The sequence below is a fragment of the Plodia interpunctella genome, chromosome Z (assembly GCF_027563975.2).
Source record: "Plodia interpunctella isolate USDA-ARS_2022_Savannah chromosome Z, ilPloInte3.2, whole genome shotgun sequence".
Taxonomy (NCBI): Eukaryota; Metazoa; Arthropoda; class Insecta; order Lepidoptera; family Pyralidae; genus Plodia; species Plodia interpunctella.
In genome coordinates, this window is record NC_071324.2 from 3,578,473 (window position 1) to 3,600,726 (window position 22,254).

Below are 22,254 nucleotides of genomic sequence, written 5' to 3' on the forward strand. Positions count from 1 at the left end.
TAATTTTTTTAAAAGGTTATAATCTTAATTGGTGGAGATGGATGAGCCAACAGAAGACGAACTGTTTTCCAGGTTATGGAACTCTATAAACTTGTTTAAGTATTTTCTAAGTACATGGTTAGTAAAACAAAATTTCTAAAACTTGTATTTTAACCCTTAAAATAAAAACTCGTTTATTTATTACTTGTCCATTTTTGGGTCATAGTTTAAAATATTTCATCATATAGTAAACTAGCTGTGCAAAACGGATAGCTAGAAGCATATGAGAAAACATTTTTGTAAATGAAACAACATTTCTCAAAGCTACAAACTACTAGCATATCGGAACGGCTGAGCTTAGAAATATAAAAAAAAACTGTGTAATACACATATAAAAATTAAAAACATTGCGCTGTGTAATATATTTGTTAATTTTTTAAATTATTCCCTATTTTGCGATTACTTTGATTTATTACGTCTGGCAACACCATCAAATTCAGAAAGAAGGACGGACCGACGAAAAGCAAGAGAGAAAATCAGACAGAAAGAAAACTGGAGAAAGAAAAACGGGAAGACGAAAAACGGTCGTGTCGACTTTGTTATACTGTAACATGTTTAGTGCTTTGTATTGAAAAGATTAATCATATTGAACAATTGTACTAAATTCTCGTTAATGATCTCAGTTATCAAAAAGTAATGTTTTTCTCGCTAATATAAATTTACAATGTGAAATCGACGGGCTGACGTTTTGGATAGTGAGTGATTTTTTATTTAGCGTTAATTTTTGTTTAGACTCATAACATTGTTACATTTTATCAATGCATAATTGCATTCGTTTCATGCATGTGTTATAATATTTTTCGCATTGACTTTTGGTGAAAGTTATGGCCAAGAAACAGGTTACTCATAGTTGATACTCTTCGCGATAATATATGTATTGTTTGGAGATTTTTTTTGTCACGCTTTCATGCATGACTCAACGAGGAAGAAACGTGCGCCAATGGACCTGGTTACTGTCCATGCATGGAGTGTACTACCCACTCAAAAAAGAAATAAAATTACTTTTACCAATAGTGTAGTGAGTCACAAGTGTTTTTATGGCTACCTACTTGCGTGAGACAATAACATTTAAACACTGCAATTTTCTATTAAAATCTCTATAGATAGATGAAAACAGATGCTCCCTAATGTTATTCTAATAAACTGTGACAATGTATGCTTGATCCTATCTAATACATGGGTTGATTCAAATTGCTGTTCCCCCAAAGCTAGAAATGGTACCTAAATCGGAAGACCAAATACCCGTTTGGAGCTCAGGTGGTGTCCCTAGCCAGGAAATAATAATTAGTGCCAGAGTCCACAATGTTTTATGTGGACTCTGGCACATATTATTATTTCCTGGCTGGGGAGGATCAAATAAAATACCTATAACAAAATTCAGCTGTGGTTTTACAGTTGTCCATCCATCCAATTTCAAGGTTTAGTCAAAATTATCAAAAATTATGATTTATTTGCAATTTGTCAGGTATAGGTACGTACATATATTTTGTTGCAATGGTCAGGATACAAATTCAATTTCAGTATCAATCCCACAGTAATCCTAGTTTCGATATGTTTTTGTGTGTGGATGTTTGTTACTCATTCGTTCTCCTTTCTTTTTTAATGATAGTTTTATTGCTAACAATTGCATCAGATTTTATTCAACTTGTCTAAAGCCCCACAATTTTACATAACAGGAGACTAAATGGTTGATGTGATGATGATTATTATTGAAAAGATTAAAAAGGTAAACATTTGTAATGTCACTATTGTACACTAGACTTACCCAATGTGAACTGGGCTAAAAGCACAACTCTTTTACAGAGACTCTGCTGTTCAACCTTCTTCATGATCTTCATTTGAACCTGATTGAAGATGTCGTCGACGGGTCAGTTGGTGCCCCATATCACCCGGGACCCACGCAACACCACAATAAATTTCAATGGGCCCCGCATCGAAGGCTCATTCTGCACATCAATTGATTTGAACTATGATCCTGTTGTAAGCATTTTGTGTGCTATGTACATCGCTTTTGGAATTGTTTACACATTATTTGGTAAGTACTTATTAATTTCATGTAATTGATATTGTACTACCAAAAAGTTAATTTTTCTTTTTTGCGTGTTAATGGCAAATCTATACTATCCATTGTATTTATTTTAAAAAATCGTTATTCGGAACTAGAGTGCCTGTTAGTTGCAAAAAGACTAGGTAATTTGTAAAATGGCTAATTTTTAAAAGCATTAATTCAATATATAGATGGCAAACCCAAATTTAAACTATTTTCAGATTCTTACTTATTATATTATTTTTCTATCTGTTGAACCTAGAATTCTTTATGATTAGGTACTATAATCTTGAAACATAATCAAAATCATCAAAAGAATATAATCTTAAAACTATTTTCAACATAAAGTGATATTATCTTTGCTTTGAATATATACAATGTCGTAGATTTTAGTTACAATTTAACTTGCTTTCATCTTAACCTTATATTTTTGACCTTTATATTCAATAGAGGAATAACAAGGCCTTTGCTATTTCATCATTTATTTATGAATAAATAGAAATCGAGGTGACAACTGCTAATACTATGTTTACTTGTAATCTTGCTTGTGTAACAATAACACAAGCTAGTAATGTTGACAAATAATTTATTAATTTGTCAACAGCCGGGATTTGTTACCTGTTTCACCACTGATAAAATATCATATTGTAATCTGACAGATACTGGTCAGCTAGATAAATATGTCTGACAATTTTTAACGCTGAGCCAATCAGAAAGTTTATCAACAAGAGGCCTAACCTAATTCGCGTTTTCTCGTGATACACGATGCCTACTAAAATATATGTTACTCCATAAGGTTATGCTAAATTTCATCATAATCTGTAGTTTTGGAGTTATTTTTTGTACAAATACGCGGCTTCGCCTTGAATTTACCACGGGTACATTTATTTTCCGGGATGAAAGGTACTTACCCTATATCCTTCTCCTTGTTTCTAACTAGAGAAGAAGATTGTTTAAGCAGATAGACCGTGAAGAGGTAATAAACAAACTAACTTTCGCATTATTAATATTAGTTAGGATGGGATATATATAATACTGTAATAGAATTATATTAAATTTAGCTGGTGTTTCAGGATATCGCTGTTTCAAAGCGAGTATGTTTCTCACTGGTTTCACGTTTGGTTCAGCAATTGTTTATCTTATATGCCAACAAGAAAAACTGATGCCGCCCTATGGAAATGTCGGTTAGTAACAAGAACAAGTTATTTCATTGTTATAGGAAAATATATTATTTTTCCATTTTATGACTGTAAGTCGAAATTAATTTGTCCGTGGTTCAAGTAGTATTATCTTATTGAGTACTAATATTTTCCTTAATTTTAACGAGAATAATGACTCATCGTATTATTTTTTTCCTTATGTTCATGATTTCTGCAAAAATATACTAACGATATTTTATATTAAAGATCTTTCTTCGTTATAAGAGCGTCTAATCCCATAAGAGAATTATATATCGAAATTAAATAGGTATTTCAGTAAATTACAATATATAAAATTTTTATTTATCGAAAAAGAAAACGTGATTTGTTATTCTTATAACTGACTGGGATAACAACTTGCGCTGTGTAATATTTTCCGAGTTTGATTTGAATCTGTAGTCGTGCAGCGCAATATTAGACGTACAAGTTCAATTCGAGATTATTGCTTTTTAAAAGATTTTATTTAAGTTGTTGCAATGTAATTTTCAGGATCAATAGATTTATATACTTCCATTTACCTCTTATTTATAATGACGGGTCTTCTGAGTGGCATGCGGTTCTCTATTTAATGTAATGCGTGAGAGTACAAGTTTAGAGATCCGCATTACAGCATATAATGGTTATCTCGCTGGTTATCCGCATTACAGATCTGTTAGTGTGGCCGTATGTTTGGGGAAAAAGCCGGATACCCTAAATTATATACTAGCCTTTGCCCGCGGTTCTGCAAGCGTCAATTTTCCATGGGTTCAGTTCTTTTTCCTGGGATATCAAGCTTGTCTTTCTCCGTACTCATAAATACATTTAGACAAAAGCATTAATCGAGCCTAACTGTCCAGTTTAATCCGAATGCCTGGCAAAATCTAGGTTGGACGAAGACTTTTCACGGTAATTTACAGTGAAATACACATTTACAGCATGAGCCACTAATTATCCTGATTCTGCCGTATACCAACGAAGGAATTTTAAACTTTACGCGATTCAATGAGATATTCATATAGATCTTTCGTTAATATATTTATGCCTACTATGCATTTTCATGCATCCGATTTCAATTTGCTCTGTATTTATCTGGGTAAATAGAGACTATTCCTCCGTGGTCGTAGATTATGCTGCGGCAAACGAGTATATTGTAGTATCTCAGAATACCTTAGCGAGCCGTCAACCACAAACGAGTATATCGTTGTACCTCAGAATACCTTAGCGATCCGCCAGCAAAATACCAACCGGATACGGAGCAGAGATGCCATCTGGCCGTTCACACAAATCAAATCAAATCAAGAATATTTATTTGTAAATACAATCATAAAAAAGGAACATTTAAAAGTGCTAAACAAACTGCATTGATACGGAATACACGACTTCACCTACTCTCCGTTTTCAGTAAATGTGACAATTTTAATAGGGTTTGACTTCGTCTCCGATAAATTAGATTTATAGTTATATAAATTAGACAGCTGTGGCAACTAGCAGTTGTCTAGTTAGGACACAGTTCGGGACTTCTAGTTAGGACACAGTTCGGGACTTCTTGTTCTGATATCATTAGTTTAAATTTACAAATTCTAGAGACAAAGAGAAGAGAAACTACTAATTTCTACAGGGAGTCAGGTCTTTATACCGTAACTACCTAGGTTGAACAAAAACTAGGTTGCGATTTATTATTTCTGATTTATTTCTGAGTCTCGCTTTTATTAATAAGCCAACTATTGAACTATACTTACTTGTGTCGCGATAAAAAAGAAAAAAGCGGAAGTGTCAAATCGTAAATGCGATGTTATCACACATGAGTGCAGTACTAGCTTTTAGTTTTTTGAATATGACAAATCTAAAATAAATCAAATAAAGGTGTCATTTGTTTTGCGTAATTAGTACTCCCTATTAACCTAACACCTGTTTTAGGTGTAGCACTATGTGGTGGACTATTGTTCGGGCTCATCACAATGCTGATCCAGTACGTGGGGCTCTTCATGACGGGATTCCACACGGGGTTGCTGCTGGCCATCGCGGGTTTGGCCATCTACGATCATTTCCTCGAGAACGGACCAGCTGCGGTGAGTCACGTTTATTTTATTAGCTTGCAATCGATTCGATAATGTTTAAAATTTTGTGATAAATACGGAATCTTTCAAAATAAGTGAAATTTTAATCGACTTGATTCTCTTTAAGTCGTTTAACTGGTCTATACTCACTTGTAAAAACATATATTTTTATATTTTTTGACTTTACTCGCCCGAAGTCAAATATCACATTTTGGCTTCAGACCGTCTATGAATGTGGCCAATGGAGTTGCATAGCTTAGATTTTCCTTACGTTGATACAAAACACATTAAACCTAAATAGGGTGGTTCGCAGAGCGTTTCGACCGCTGCGGTCGCGCTGTCATTTCGACCGCCGTAGCGGTAGAAACGCTCTGCGAACCACCCAATAATGTTCGTCGGAAGACCTTATAATGGCTGACGTGTAGTGCTTGTGACAAGAATAGTTGATGGCGCTAGTCGCACTACAAAGGCGGGCAATTTATTTAAAATCATATCTAAATCGTGAATATATGCGAGTTATGAAATTGTAAAAATGTACTCAAGCACGTAAGTGTCAAACGCGACAGCAAGTGGAAATTGCGCGTTCAGTACCTTTGTAGAGTCTACTAACTTTAAGTCATAATCGTGTCTCAATTATTTTACAATAATAATTCTTATATATTCGCAATAAGAACTACTTTTGGAAATCATTTGATAATAATAGCAGAGTCGAAACTTTATTGGCGTTATGTGAATGTTAAATTGTTCGTTTGCCCGTTTTTAGGAGTATTACGACATTTAGGCAAGGTGCAACCGACCGAACAACTACATCACCGTTACATTTTCATTGTTAATTTACGCATGTGGTGGACATTATTTCCTGTAAGTCGGCTGAATGAACATAAATGAGGTCATTATTCGCTAAATAAAGTCAGATATAGAATAAATAAGTATAACAAAAGGCATATAAGTCCTCATTTACCGTGTAGCCAGGTTTATTTTTTGCTTAATTTTGGAGACACCGGTGATCAGTTCAGAAGATCAGTCAGTCAAGTCAGATCAGAAGAAACCAGGAATTGGGAGTTGCGCTGAGGTATATCATTCGGCACAAAATTCATTAAACTACTTATTACATTTATTTAAAGCGATTTTTTTAAATGTAGATAGTATGCATAGTGAACATCATCAGAGCTTTGGTCGTATGTGAGACTTGTTTAACTAGTTCAAACTACGCTATGAAGAGGAAAAGTACAAAGAGACAATTTATTTTACCGATGGACACATTTTACCATATATTAATATGTTGGAAATTTGTTGGGAATGTGATGATACTAGAATTATTTGCATGATTCACTATCCGCGATAATACTAAAGTATTATCCAAAGTACAAGTGCGTATTATAAACGAGAAGTTCAAAAGAATATTACAACGTGGGCATCACGTTTACCTTGGAAGTTGCATAGAAATTCTGTGATAATAGATAACAGTACACAAAAGATGTATGCCATAGATAAATACTTATCATATACAGTTTTACAAAGGGCCAGTGTTATCTATTTACTTATGTATGTAGGTGATAGTAATTGAATGTGCGTATGGGATGCACTGGAGCAATGCATTCTAACAATATAATGGCGACCTCAATTGCTCACTTTGAGTATTAAACCAACCGGAGAGGACACTTACAGGCGCTCCGTTCCCCTCATGTCAATGGCACGAGACCAATAATCGTACGGTTACGTCGGCTGTTTAACACGGATAGTGATTTAGTTATTGTGTTTGTTTTTAGGTGTCGGCATTATTTTTGATCAGTGTGTGAAATAATGCTCTGGGCCAGTAAGTACCTTGGCAACCGAGTAGGTGCTTTTGTTAAGTGTTAAAATAAAACTGAAAATTTTCCCAGACGTGGGACCTAGCTGGATCTATTTTTATCTTTGCGCTCGTGGCATCTCCTGTTGCTTTAATACTTAATGATTGTTCGCGAATACACGCGCCAGTTACACGAAATGGTCTGTTATGTATTGGTGTGGTACTCCATTGTATGTAACCAGGGAGTACCATTTGTGACGCGTCATGTCATCATTGCTACCTTTCATCTACTTTAAAATACACACTCGGTATAATAATTATTTAGAAAGTGTTTGCTATGTTTCGTACTACATGAATTCCATACATCCAAATCCTACCAGTTCATTATACGAAAATCCGAAAAGATTTACACAAAAATCTAGACAGACTTACGCATGTATACGGTTAGAAGATATCAAGATATTTTGTGGATATACTTAACAAGTTTTTCTTTCTATTTATTATGTTATGTCTCACATTTCTTACTTCTTTCACACTTCTCCTACTTATTCTTTGTTTGATCGATGACAGAGTGCTTCAACGGTCGTCGTTATCTTTAATAATATTAGCGATAATTCCGTTCACGTAAGTGTTTCCATGTAATATTTCCCGGAATATTATTGAAACTTGTCATTGTGATTCCATATTTTTATTTATGTATTAGTCCGTGGCGCCATTCACACTAGGTAATGGCTGAAATTCAGTGCTGGGCATTTTTGCTTAGCGTAACACTGAGACGTTGCCTATTGTGATGCGCGCACACACCAAGTATTTTTTTTCATACACACACACTCGCACATGTAATAGAATACTCTTATATTCTATTCTATTCTATGATATGCTTACCTGTGACTGGCAAAGAGATTGCTACAAAGTTAACTTCCATTATCATACATAATTCAATTAATGAAATGCATTTCGTAATTTAATTATTCTCTTCGTCAGACAGTTTTGTTATGATATGTCGTTCTCTGAGTGTTACTGCTAGTAGAGAATTTCCGGAAATTAGTTTTAATTGAAACTTCATCAAAGGAAACACGCTGGTTGGTTTTTCAGCAGATTGTTGTTATGACCTCACTGTAATTAGTAGCTGTGTTAATAAGTTAGCTAATTATAATTGCACTAGTTGCGCGCCGGGGTTTCGCTCTCATACGAATATCGGAGTAAAAATAACCTTCGTTCTATTCTTTTTATCAATATTCGTCCTTTAAATTGTATGGAACATTGACACAAACAAGCATGCATATATATGTTTGATTTGTCTTTCAATCTTATCATGCCTCTAACTTTCAGATCTGTTTTATTACGACAAATTAATTTAATATACTTAATATTGCTTTTTATGCGAGTTGTTTTACATATTTACTCTGTTGACTAACCAAACACTTCCGATTTTATAATTCGAATTTTTTAACGTTACTTATACGGACTGCCTGGATGAAAACTTATGTAGGTTAGGTATGTCCAGAACTTTGTTTACACAAAAATGTGTATACATGTTTTACTCTGGGCGTATAAACAACTCTAGTTCTATGGCATTCGAAACCGGTGGCATTTTAACGATGCCCCGTTTCAATTCAATTACATTTTGGGTAGGTATTTTCACTGCGCAGCGAATACATTCGATATCTCTTCACGATGCGAAAGCGATGGCCACATACATACTCGTATTGATTAGTCAGGTGATTAAACAAATGAATAATTTATGGCTCATTATATTCATAGAACGGACATATGAGGATCGTGATCGTAGTCTACTTGTGTTCTTATCTGTCATTCACCTACAAAAAGCTAATAGTGCGAATGTAGGGAGTAATCTTCGCATTATACTCAACAGATTTTTATTTTTAGACGTTCACCAATATCTCTTTCATCGTCGCGTGTTTATTGCGTGGTAACTGACTTTCACCAATTTATAGAAAATTATTTACGAATTGGATGTCGGTTTCGAATATCAAAACTAAGTCTACAAAAGCGATTAGTCCCAGTAGTCCCTTTAGCACTGACCTCCGGGGTTACAACTGTGAATTTTCTTCCCAGTTGTCAGGACGACAAATTTTCCATAATTGGAATACTGAAGAAAAGTGTATTTGCTAAAGAATTAAGATAAGACGATAAATAAGCTGAGCGATTAATGTAAATCTTCCGATCCCTACCTTCAGTTGTCTATGGTTATTTATATAATTATACCTATTTTAAAAGATTTAAAAATCTGGACGTTTTTGCCCGTCCTTATAATATTCATTCACTATCGAGTGTGTTATTGCTAATACTGGTGTCAGATTTTATTCAAGTCGCCTAAAGACATCTGACATTATTTTTACGACTCTGATGGCAGGTATAGTCGCGTACGCACTAGGGAACTAAACTGTCAACCAGTGTGCAGGTTTCCTCACGGAAGCAAGTGGTGGTCGATAAAAACTACTATATATAGTCAGAGTGGTATATAAACTCATATGGCACGAGTAAGATACGAACCTGAGACCTTTCGATCCATAGGCGAGCGCTCGTTATATACTATGAAAATAGTGCTTGTTGATCCTATGGACATTTCAGAATAAAACCTACCGTAATGTAGGTAGTATATATGCTAAGTTATATTCTACCCGTGTACCAAATTCCAACCAAAATTGGTCCAGAAAGAAAGAAAGAAAACATTTATTTGCCAAAAACATGAGTACAAATAGTCATAATGAATTAGACCTACACGTTTTACCGAATATAGGTATGCAAATATAAATAAATAAAGAGGAGCATGCTATCCACTACAAATTCAAAACAAAAAAAGAATTATAATGTACTTATACTAGCCCTAAATTCTATCCGAGTCTATCATTAAAGAAATCATTTAAAGTATAATAACATTTATCAGTTAATAAAGACTTGAGGTGCTTTTTAAATAGATTTAAATTAGTAGATTTTGTGTGGTTGAGAAGCAAACTTCGTATAGGTACATCTAAACTTTTGCATTTAAACTATTAGCAGGATGTTCGTATGTTTTAGTGACAACGATTGAAGGCGAGCCGAAAGTAATTTAAGAGAAGTAGTAATCCGCCGGTGTATGCCCTGCAAATTTAATGGATGAAATGTTGTGAATAAATAAGGATGTGGTCATGCGACCTGATGAGAAGCCAGCCAGCTTGGTCGCTTCTAACCACTCAACTATTTATAAGAAAAAGCTATTTTGCTTTTGTTATTTGGTACAATTCCAGCTAATTATATGGATAATTTAGACATAAGATACTGCGTGGGATATTGGTGAAAATTTTCCATGTTTTTTTCCTCATATTACCTTGTACAAATAAAAAAATATGTATGTAGGTGTTGTATTGTTTGTACGTTTGAATAAAAAATGTACTTATATAGATCCTATACTTATATTTATTAAGGAGAAATGGATGCGGCGTAAAAGGCTGAGCGATTGTTTTGAATATCTACATTATTTACGGACATGAATTTAGGTTTGTGGTTTTGTTGAACAATATGAATTATTCCTTCTTTAAGGTGCAGCTTGGACAAGTGGTGGTGCAACAATCGATAGTTGCATCAAAAATTAAAGCATTGCGTTTTGAAGCGATCGGAATTGAACCAATTTTAGTTGTCGGCCTTTACTCTGGCTCATTCCTTATTAAATGTCGAGTGGGTTGGAATTGAAAAATTTGGACATAAAATTTGCTTAAGTATATAGTGAGTACGGGCTTCTCGGCATCACAGTCGAGAATAATCTGAGAACAGTATGACTAAGAAGAGAGAAGCGATGGCGATATTATTATAATTTGTAACGCTCAGCATCTGCGTTTGCGATTTTCCCTTTGTTTTTATGTGCTCAATTTGTTGAATATTTTTTGGTAGTTGTACCTTAGCCTTAAATAATCGAAAATCTGTTGATTTGGTTGCAAGCCTGTACATGAAAATATTTTTAGGGCACTGCAATCAAAACAAGTAATTTTGAAATCTAGTAATGAATAAACCTATGGATTTGTTTGCTTCGCCTCAGTGAGGCCGTGTGATTTTTGTGTAAAAAGTCATGTTTGTAATTCCAGACTTTGACCAAAGTTCATCAAAGTCCGTTTATGTTTTGCAAAAATAAACAACATACATTGAAATAGCTGTCGAGTCCGCAATATATGCAGAATATGCGCGCGATATGAAGAAGGAAATCGCTCCAGTGGTTTCAATACTCTATGGCTGGGAAGCAATTGGGTTCATCGCAAAAGAAAAGATAAAGACCGTCTTTTCTTTTGCGACGAATTCTGCGAATAACACGGAACAATAAACAAATATTTTATATAAGAATAAATCATTGTGTATGATGTTCTATTTTAATACTGTGTTAACAATATATGAAGGCGTTGTATTGTCTGTATATTTGGAGGAAGACGTCCTACGCCTATTCAGAGACCTACTTAGGTAACAGAGTTAATAAAGTGATGTCAAACAATATGCTTTATCGTATTTGTTATACTATAAGATGCAAACAAAATACTTTTTTGGATTATCCTAAATTCGTTATATTGTTTAAATGGTCTACCCTTTGGGAAGAAGGGTTATTGGTCGAGCTCCTTCTTGAAAATAAAACGGAAACAATGAAAAAAAGCGCGAATAATATCTGTTTTGATGGTTAAGTGCCTCAATCACCAGTCCTGTATACAATACAGCGCAAAATATTTCTACTTGTGAACACAGATATTTCTATGATCTGCGGATCAGGATGTGTTGTGCCCGTTCCTTTGTTTATTTTTTATCGGATCCAAGCTTAATGTTTCTTGTGAGCCGTTGAGTGTTATCCAATTATTTATTTAATTTGTTACAGTACTGGTTGTTTGTGGTGGTGTTGCTTGGCTCTGGAATCTTCTTCGCCGTGGTTAATCTGTATTGGAAGAAAGGTAAGCGTTTTGTTATCAATACATATAACGGTATCTCTTAAGTGTGCAATGAAAGTTGACCAGTTTTGTATTGCTCTATAAATCTATTGTGATTGGAATAATATGAAATTGTTCAAATCATAACATTATTTCAGAGTATCAAAAAGGTAGTCTTACTAATTTTCATAACACCAAAAATAAATAACATAAATTATTGTAAAGGAAAATCTACTTAAGTTCTGTTCGACGTGCACTATAGAACAGACCTTTAAAAATACACAGGAAAATATATTTTATCGTCGGCTTTAAAAATTTCAACTTTTAAAAATATTTGCTAACATTGTGAGCTCGTATATTTTACGCCAAACCGTCCAGATTTCAACCTGGTCGTCTGAAAAATCACAATAGGCTCGTAAGCCGTATTGTTAGTCTGCCATAACGCCATAAGCCCATTGTCAGTTCTCGTGCAGCGATTACCACAGAGTACAGAATAATATTGCTTTAATAATAACGAAGCGACAGCGTCGTTTATGTGATATCTGTCGATTACTAAAAACAAATACCAAAAGTACAAATATAAATTTTCGTTATATTTTTATGCGTATTCACTATTGGGCAAAAATTAGAATCTATTTATTGGTGTGTGAGTGCTTTCATGCATGTTCGGAACTTGAATCTGCAGACTGGTGTGAATGGGCGTTTCTCAGGAGAAGAGTCCTGAATTCTCCTGAGGCCAGCCGGTGACAAAATACCTCGTCCTTAACACTTCTATTGACTTATGATTCCAAATTCTATGGCGATTACATAGTACAATTTAGACGTCAGATGTCGTATTGTAAGTTTATTGTGCGTGATGCGATAATATTACCGCCAAGCTGCCGATAATGTCGCTTTTATAAGATAAGAATTTAGTTGGGCATTACCGTGTTTTAAAATAAAAACTTTTTTGGTCATAATGCATTTTATCTTTACATTTGCCGCGTCTGTATATATGTCTGTTCGCGATCAACTCAAAAACTACACACTGATTTTCATGCAGTTTTCATCAATGATCAATTAATACTGTTTCTCGATAACTATATATTTGAATAAAACTGTTATATTTCATATTAAATTTGACTTCTGCGTGTTAATGGTTTTTTATATATAATTTGTCTACCTACACTGGGAGGCATTTGTATTGGTCCTGAAATAATGATCCACTTAATTAGCTTGATTTCATTATTTTATTATTATTTCAGTATTGACCATATTCGGCACCAGCGTGTACGGCGGCGCGGTGATAGCCACATCTTTGGACTATTTCTTTGAAAGATTGATGATGCTCAAGTGGGTTAGTATTTTGGTTTAGTTACAAATTTTATTGTAGAGTGATTAAGACACAGCTCACAAAATAACGAATTTTTTTTTATGTATCCTTACATAATATAAAATAGAGTCCTACTGCGTCTGTCTGTCTGGTCGGGATAAATTCAAAAACTACTGCGTGGATTTTCATGAGGTTTTCATCACTAGTTAGTGTGATTCCTGAACAAGGTTTAGCATAATTGTAATTATGGAGGTGATAAAGAACCTTCGAATTTAGTAAAACCGATGTGCATCTTGCAGCTGTTGGAGCGAGCTCGCCTGGAGCCGGCGGTGCCCCCGCCCTGCCGGCTGTCGTGGCTGACGCTGGCCGCGTGGCCGGCGGCCGCCATCGTAGGCCTGACCGCGCAGTGCGCGCTTACCGCCACCGGGATATACCACGAGCAGAGTACGTTCTTTTTTAGTTAGGGAGGCATTGGCAAATCCATTCCCACAGTCCCATTGTTGATCAAAAGCAATGAAGAAAATAACTCGAGTAACCAAAAAGAGCGGTTTTAATTACAGGTATACGTGCCCAAAAACGCCGCTTGAAGTCGCAACAGTCGCGGCTGATCACTCGCGAACAACGCGCCGAGTTGAAACAGCGCAAATATAGGTATCTGTACCAGGTCCGCACCGCGCACGGAGACGTCATCTCACAGGTAACTGCTCAACAAAAATGTGGATTGTATGACAGATATGTAGAAGTAGCCACACACTTTCGGAGATTTTGATAGATATATTATGTTTAAGCGTCTGGAGTTTTTAATTATATGAAAAAACCGATCGGTTTAACCCAATCTACACATTATTGTTCAAGTCAAAAGCGTTTTATATAAAAATCGATTAATTAAAGATAAATTTGATTATCGTGTTTCATTATGTGAATGTTATACATTTTATTTTATACACAGGCCACTACCCTATAATACTATTACATTCACAGTCATACGTGCAAGCGCTACAGAAGAAGGCGCAATGCGGCAACTGGAGCGGCAGCGGCGGCGGAGAATGCAGCACCCTGCAGAGCGACTCCACACATCTCACTGTTCTGGCCGCCTCGGATCACGTCCAGCCTTCGGACTCCATACACGACCTAGACTCCATACAGGCCAAGCATTAGCCGGTGAGTCTTATCATCTTAATTTATGTTTTTTACTTTAGCTTTTGCTCGCGGCTTTGGCCGCATTCTTATTATTGTCTTTGTAATGTATATATATATATTTTGTTCCAGATTTGTATTTCGAAAGGAGAATAGAAGAGGGATGATTGACTGTCATTCGATGTATATCCAGTATTATTGTAAGAGAATCCACTCATATTATTATTCCATATTATTATTACCAGTTATTAATCATATATTTGTATTGTGAATTAATTATTATGATTATACTTGACACTTTGTGTACGGGGTTCAAGGCCTAATTACAATTGATTTACAACCAATTAAGATAAATATTTGTATTCGACTTTATCTATTGTAGCTTAGATTTTTTGATGTATTTATGGTAGGTACGGAGCAGTAGCCACACACTTTCGGAGATTTTGATAGATATATTATGTTTAATCGTCTGGTACAGTTTAAGTTAAGTAGCCGTGAAGTTTCGATTGGGAGTTTTTAATTTTTCCAGTAACTTAATTAACTATCAAACATTTGGGACAAGAAATGTAGGAAAAATTTTATTTATACAAAAAAAAATAAGAAATTCACTCGCAAACCACTTATTATGAAAACTCTAAGGTTTTGTAAATATTCATGAGAATTAAAAAAAGAGCTCCATTTTGGACAGGAGTGTGATAGTCAATTTGTGTTATAAAACAAAGATTTCTACAAAAAGAATATTCGAAATTGGATTGTATATTTTCTCTAGGAGTCATTTACCATTACATGATAATTATACCAGATGTAAGTAGGTGTAATAATTTAACATTCATGAATTAGACTTACTATTTTTAATCACTGCCATATTTTCGATTCATTTTCAATGTACGGTCTTGAACTCCTCTCAATAAGATATGGTTGTGTTGTTGTTTATTATTGCTTTATTTAGAGAATTTATACTGAGCACGCTAACTATAAGTTATCTATAAGTTGACTTCATATACTTAAAGCCTATCTATTTGAGTAATAACGTAAAAAAGGCTCAAACGATGGCAATTGTGAGACTTGGCTTATTTATGCCGTTGGTTGCGTCTCAATTTACACAACATTCCGCAAGAAAAATACCTATATTCAAAATTCATATCATGATATTAAATTTTATTTATTGTGTATGTAATATTGTCAATTATGGATACTTTTTCGAAAAAATTGTGGAAACAAATGGATAGGCTATGAGTCCGTGTCATAGACTAAAGCTTGTCGTACAAACATTTATAAGACTATCGATTGTAATTTTAAAAATAAAAAAATCATGTTAGTATCTGTGGATCAGTGATCCTTCGTTGCAGGTAAGGAATTAATATTTAATGGACGATGTGATTCCGATGCGATTGAGTCATTATGCGTCAACAATAGGTGTAGGGTCAGTAAATAATCATGTCCTAAGTGTACTTCTTTCTTGCCAAAATTTCTGCGTAGGTATCGTAATCACGGTAACGCTTCTAATGTCCATTATTGACGAAGTTTTGTAAGAAAATGATTCTTGTAACTCTTAAAAAGAGTGTAGGTATAATGTATAGGGTATGTTGAGAAATTATAAGATTTATGATTTAAAGGTTCAACCTCATAGTTTGATTGTTGAATTTATTTTTCACTAATTTGTTAATGCTAAGCATTCTCGTTTTAATAACGTAATTTGTAAATTATTGTGCAAATGGCGACCTGAGTGCGTGGTTTGAAAGGATTTGCTCAAAGATAAAGATTCCGTTTGGTCGAAAATCTCGAAAGGGTGTTTTAATATTATTTTTTTATTTTTTTTTATTTTGGAAGTGATTGCGCTCAGGTGTCCATACCATTCTATTCAGCATGTGATAAGTTTTAATTTTTTGACCAAAGTTTATTTTAGTTATTACAGCGTTAAGAGCACAGAAGTTTATTATTTTTTCTTTGTTTAAATAACTTGAAAACATTTATTTGATGAATCTAGTAGTTATAATGAACTCAAGACTAAGTTATTTCAATGTATAAAATATTCAAATATATTTTCTTTTGGGCCTAAAGAAGACCTTTTTCTTTGGTATCTCGATCTCGTGTTAGCGACCAATTTTGGACAGTTCTTGTAAAAACGTTGTCTGTTGGATGTTATTTCCATTCAGAAAATAAAATGTTCTTTTGACTTTACTCAATAGAATAATCATTTGTAATGAACAATTTATAATGAATAGTTACATAATTGCAATTTGGATTTGAGACTTATTTGCTTGATAATAGTAAAAAAAATAATTTGTCATTTCAGCGCATGTAGTCATGTGTAAAATATATAAGATGTATATAATTTATTTAATTTTAAGATGTATGTAATATTTTGAATGCCAGGATTCTATATCAAATCAAATATATGTATATATTCTTTCTAGTTTATGTAAGTAATATTATAAATGCCACGTTATGTCTGCGTCAAAACAAATATATGTATATACTTTGTCTAGCTTATTGAAGTAATATTACTAATACCAGGAGAAATTACATCAACTGAAATATATTTATATATTTATCTGTACCTATAAGTATTCTCTTGATAGCTCAAATTCTAGTCTTATTTATTTTTTGAAATATAAAAAACCAGCAAAGTCAACTTGCTTTAATTTTTAATCATTTAAATGACGTCAACACAATACTTGTCGAACCAATTTGACAACTGACCGGATGTGTCAATTCGTTGACCAATAGGGCGTTGGACCCTACGCTTAGGTGACATCTGTGTTCAGTAAACTTATACCTAGCTCAAATAGGTGGTGGTTAAAAAATGAAATGTATAAATTCATTCACATAATGAAATACGATATTTGGATGTCATTCTAGTTTATCAATTTTGTATGATGATTGAGTTTTTTAGAGTAGATTACAACATTTCGAAAGTTTTTTGACTGTACGAAACGTGAATTTTTCTCACTGTCATACAAGCCCCAAATTTTAGACATTTGACTTTCGTAAAAAATATCCGATGTGATTGACGGCAACTATCCTACTAAGATTTGTAATGTTATTATAACACATGTAATTTTGGCTATACTTTGTGTTCTTGTTTTTAGGAGTCATTATTTACAGCCGTTAGTCGGACCTTTGTCGTTGAACAACAAAATAATTTATTGAGTTCCACGTCATAGCAAATTAATAACTTCATTATGCACAACCACGTGACAGTATACAGTTTCTTTTCTACTTTTAAGTTGTAAGATATTTTATATTTTTTTAAATACTTGTAGACAAATGCAAATTCAGTGAGATACTATTGGCAGATTCCGATTCCGATTCAAAATAAAAGTGTAAATAGCGTCCGGTATTTAGTCTAAATTATTACTGTCACTTTACCAAATTATGCTCAAAAAGTTCAAAATACGCACAATCTCTATGTATATTGAAGGATTTTTTGACTGTTACAGGCTTTCGAAGCCAGCTAAGTATCCCAGTATGTTTTTTTGTTTAATATAATAAAAAGATATTTCGACATATTTATTTAAATCGATATTTAAATATTCACGATTAACAGAACGCCACAAAAATGGCGATTTCGCGGTTTTAATAAAGAAATGTATATAATTCATGCCAAGGTAATGCAATGCATATAATACAATGCCTATTATATTATTACATATTTATGTTACACATTATCTGTTTAAGTATGTATAATCCTGATTATAATTTACTAGATGCCACATAGTGTCCTCACAGCTTTATTTGAAATGTTTTGAAAAATGCAAACAATTACATTATACTAAATAAAGGTAGGTTTAAAAATAAGAATTTTCTTTTGTGAACAAACATTGTTAGATAGTGTATTAAGATCTATTAGCACCATTTGTATATTGCAATCGATTCGTAATTATTTATTTCAATTTACTTATATTATTGATGTTATACTCTGTTTAAATTTTGTAATGGACGTTATATTATGATTTATTTTTGTTTTATTTTTACCCTCGCAATCAGAATCAAACCAGCCAATTGGATTTAGTTTGCTTTCATCGTTTCGTACTTGAATTTTGGTTTAATGGATGAGACTCTTATATTTTTTTGTTTGAGATTGGCATAAATTACAAAAGGAAACTCGTCGCGTAATTAGATCTAATAAGTTTAGCTATGAATCTCGTTTCACAAGTAATATATACATCTGTGGTTTCACATCTCCATAAGGTTATCACCATCTAGTATATATTATCTCACTGTGTAGGTCTATATATTATGTATGTTAGAAAAGGGACCGATGGAAATGGGAGCACGCAACGAATACATAGCCATTGTCCCCAATGCAAAGTATGTATGCTTTTTAATTAATTACAGCTTTATTTTATGAAAAAGTATTATTTAACATAATAAACACAGTGAAGCAATAACTACACGTACATTAAATCGCTACCTCTATGCGGTTTTATGAGTATGATTTTTTATTCTTTTAGAAACATTTGATATCAACCGGCTATTTATAGTTTATGTATTTCTAATAAATTATATATAATTATTTTATACACGTATTCTCTCAGAGACTCTTCATTTAATTCACTGTAAGATTTTTAGCGAAGTTTACGGTTTCATCCTCTCACTATTATTTGACAGTTTTTCTGAATTACTAGTAGAATAGTAATCTAAAAGTGCGCTTACTATATTAAGTTCTCATTAAGTCATTTTTAATTTTGTTACTGAAACCAGTGACTAATCTCTGTAAGTAGATTTTTGTAAACACGAACTTTTCATACTTTTTATAAGAAATCTAATAAATCCGTATATAAAGTATGAAAATTCCTCAACGATCGGCTTTCATAAAAAAGTTCAAGAATACATTTTGCATTGTCTACATTGGGAATCTTATGTGATAGAAGTATCTAAACTATCAATTAAGTACGTGTGTAACCAAAATCTGCTGATTTATATATAACGCAGCATATTTTTGTATGTAGGAGATGTAGATGGATTAAAGATTATATTTTCTGGTTAGCTGGCAATAAGGATGGAATTATTGTAAGCTAACATATAGAGGACCTAGATTTTTGTAGCCACTTTTTAATTAGCCATACCTAATATATTGATGTTTTACTAATATTGTAACGCTTAGGGCCAGACAGAAACATTTTTAATCTTGGACTAATGTATATCAAGATGAGACAGTTTTATATGTATGACACATTGCTTCTTACTGACATGTTTGAGGCTTGGCTCACATAGAGCAAACCGCACTAATATTTTGGGATTCTTATCCGAAATAGCAGTTAAATGTCACACACAAACGTATTGTCACCTATTTTTGTCCCATATCCGAAGTTGTCATGTAATGAGTGCTTAGCTCATTCGTAACTTTTATTATCACAGTGACATTCGGACGTTTTATTGGTTGCCTGCGTTCGGCTGCGATAAATAAGTACGACGGATTAAATTTAAATTGAATTGACTTACAATAAGTTAGGTTAGGTTAGGTTAGGTTTCACTGTTAGTATTTGAGACACAGTGTAGTTTGTTTAGAATTGACCTAAGTTATTTATAATATAAATGTGGTAGAATTAATATTAAGTAGAGATATTAAGGCAGGTATAGGTAAATCTTCTTGATGTGATCTGAGGATTTTATTCGTAAAGTTTAAATAATTGACGTATGATTGTTATTCAATTATTTTAAATAATAGTTAATTAAAAAGCATACATTAATAGGATAAATTAGTGTCACATTGAAATTAAATTTTTAAAGTGAATTGACATCAGGACAATATTTATATCATGTGTATTCCGGTCATAGACGAAAACAATCGTGCGTCAATGATTTTTATGAATAATTTGTAGAATAAGCAAACGGTACGACTACTGATGCCGCTAGGCGGTTCTAAGACGTAGGAAATGTAAATAATGTTGGATACATTTTATCTATGATAAGGATCGGAATTTCTTAATATTTGATATTGATAACTTGAGACGTGGACGGATACGTATCTTGTGGAATGCGTCCAATAATATATTTAAAAAAATCAAAAGATATTTTTTTTTGTACTAAAAAGTATTGCTTATACGGAAAGAATAGAATTAAGTAAGAGAATTTCATTTTTGTATTGCTCATTGAAAGAATTTTCGCGATTCGAAGATCTCTTTTCACCAATTGTCAGTTAATATATTCCGTAGTTGCAGTATGTAATAAATAGATACAGGATAGTTTACAACTTGAAGTTGAAATGAGTGGGCCGTAAGGACGTATTTAAAGTGGATGGATAGGGTAGGTGACAACATCGAATATTATGATATAATATTGATAGGTGTATCCAGATACACCTAGGTGTTCACGCACTTCGGGATTTAGGCGCACCATAGTATACTTAAATATAAACATGCTAGTAGCGGGCGTGCATACGAGTTGTCGTCAGCAGCATTGTACGAAAGTTATTTAGTCTACCTTGATCACACATACATGCTCAATAGTTTTTTTTTTTAATTTCGTGGCTCCATCGTTCGCCAAATTGGAATTGCTCAATAGTTGTCGGAGTCTTTCATTTCTGTCACTACTAAGTATGGTGACAGAAATGAGAAATCCTTATAAGGACCGGTGCTGAGTTCACACCGTGCCAACGTTTTTACTTGCTGGACCTACATATTTATTCCTGCTTAATGTTATGTACATGTTCATTAGCTCGCCTTTACTTTGGTGAGTTATTACGTACCTATGTTTTAGATATAAAATTACGAAGATGGGGCCCAGTGTTTAGCCAAAAACAACGAACTAGTGTAAAGACGGCCTTATGTCTTTCTAGTTGTAAAATTATCTAAACGAAAGATAAGATCGAAATAAAATATAACATAGATTATTAAATGTTTTCAAAATAAATATCATTATGTTTCAAGATCATGTGTATCTTGCCCGTAGTAATATTAATCAGAAATCAGATCTTAATTATTATTTTTTTATTCACAGTCAAAAAGGCTAATTCGCAAAGTGCCCCGTAGTTGTCAAATGTATATTTCGTTTAAACGTGATTAGATTGCAAATATCATTTTAAAAAATTGTCATGAATTGTGATACGGATTTAAAAAAAATATTCCTTACCTCCACGACATTTTGCGACAGAAATAATTAATGGTTATTGTTCGTTGTTGTCACCTTAATTAGTGTAGGTATAGAGTACAGATAACTGCATATCAGGCAACCCCAATTTAGTAAAATTTCACCTAATTTTAGATCTGTCTAAATCACAAAAATTTTAATGAACTCCGCTCTCGCTCCAATTTTCAAATTAATACTTTCGCAGATTGGCAAAATGTAATAGTCACAAATAGTAATTTTTAATGGCATAGTAGCTATATTAACAAAAAATTTCTTGCCATTAAAAATCAGAGCTGGACTAATTGTTTTCAGATTAAATATTACAATTAAGTACCATTTTGTAATTAAATCATGATTATGTTTAGTCCAATTCAGAATATGTCTCCTTGGGCTCCTAGCTGCGGAAGCATCACAGGCAGAAACAAGTGACTATACCTATTGCAACTTTTTTTTTGTAAAGTAAATAAACATAAAATATGGAAATCGGCCCATAATGGTTACTTTGATATGTTGTTGTTCTGTATCTATGTGATACAATAAAGATATTAAAATTACATGTGAAAATTGTTTAACATTAGGTATTTGTGGACAGAAGTCCTTTCTTGCCAACACTGTAGTGTAAGAACGTTATTTTAATAAATAATTTGTTGTCATCTCAGGAGTGTTTTTTGGTCTTCTTTTTTACCTTTTCAGTGTCTCTTCATTTAGAAGTTCGTAAAC

General features: G+C 33.3%; 1 protein-coding gene across 1 annotated transcript; it reads left to right on the forward strand.

The window, feature by feature from the left end:
- The first annotated feature begins 362 nt into the window (after positions 1-362).
- On the forward strand, positions 363-22,192 carry LOC128683032 (uncharacterized protein). The gene is made up of 10 exons (XM_053768202.2): positions 363-734; positions 1,843-2,074; positions 3,160-3,270; positions 5,182-5,333; positions 11,963-12,035; positions 13,256-13,347; positions 13,623-13,767; positions 13,884-14,020; positions 14,305-14,484; positions 14,593-22,192. The coding sequence occupies exons 2-9, from the start codon at positions 1,894-1,896 to the stop codon at positions 14,479-14,481; spliced, it is 1,068 nt and encodes a 355-aa protein (XP_053624177.1). The 5' UTR covers positions 363-734; positions 1,843-1,893; the 3' UTR covers positions 14,482-14,484; positions 14,593-22,192.
- The last annotated feature ends 62 nt before the right edge of the window (positions 22,193-22,254 follow it).

Excerpts from the sequence above, each read along its gene's own strand:
- LOC128683032 (XM_053768202.2), top strand. The coding sequence starts at position 1,894 with ATGTCGTCGACGGGTCAGTTGGTGCCCCATATCACCCGGGACCCACGC. Across the intron at positions 5,334-11,962 it reads TCGAGAACGGACCAGCTGCG|TACTGGTTGTTTGTGGTGGT; the intron begins GTGAGTCACGTT and ends AATTTGTTACAG. Across the intron at positions 13,348-13,622 it reads GATTGATGATGCTCAAGTGG|CTGTTGGAGCGAGCTCGCCT; the intron begins GTTAGTATTTTG and ends TGCATCTTGCAG.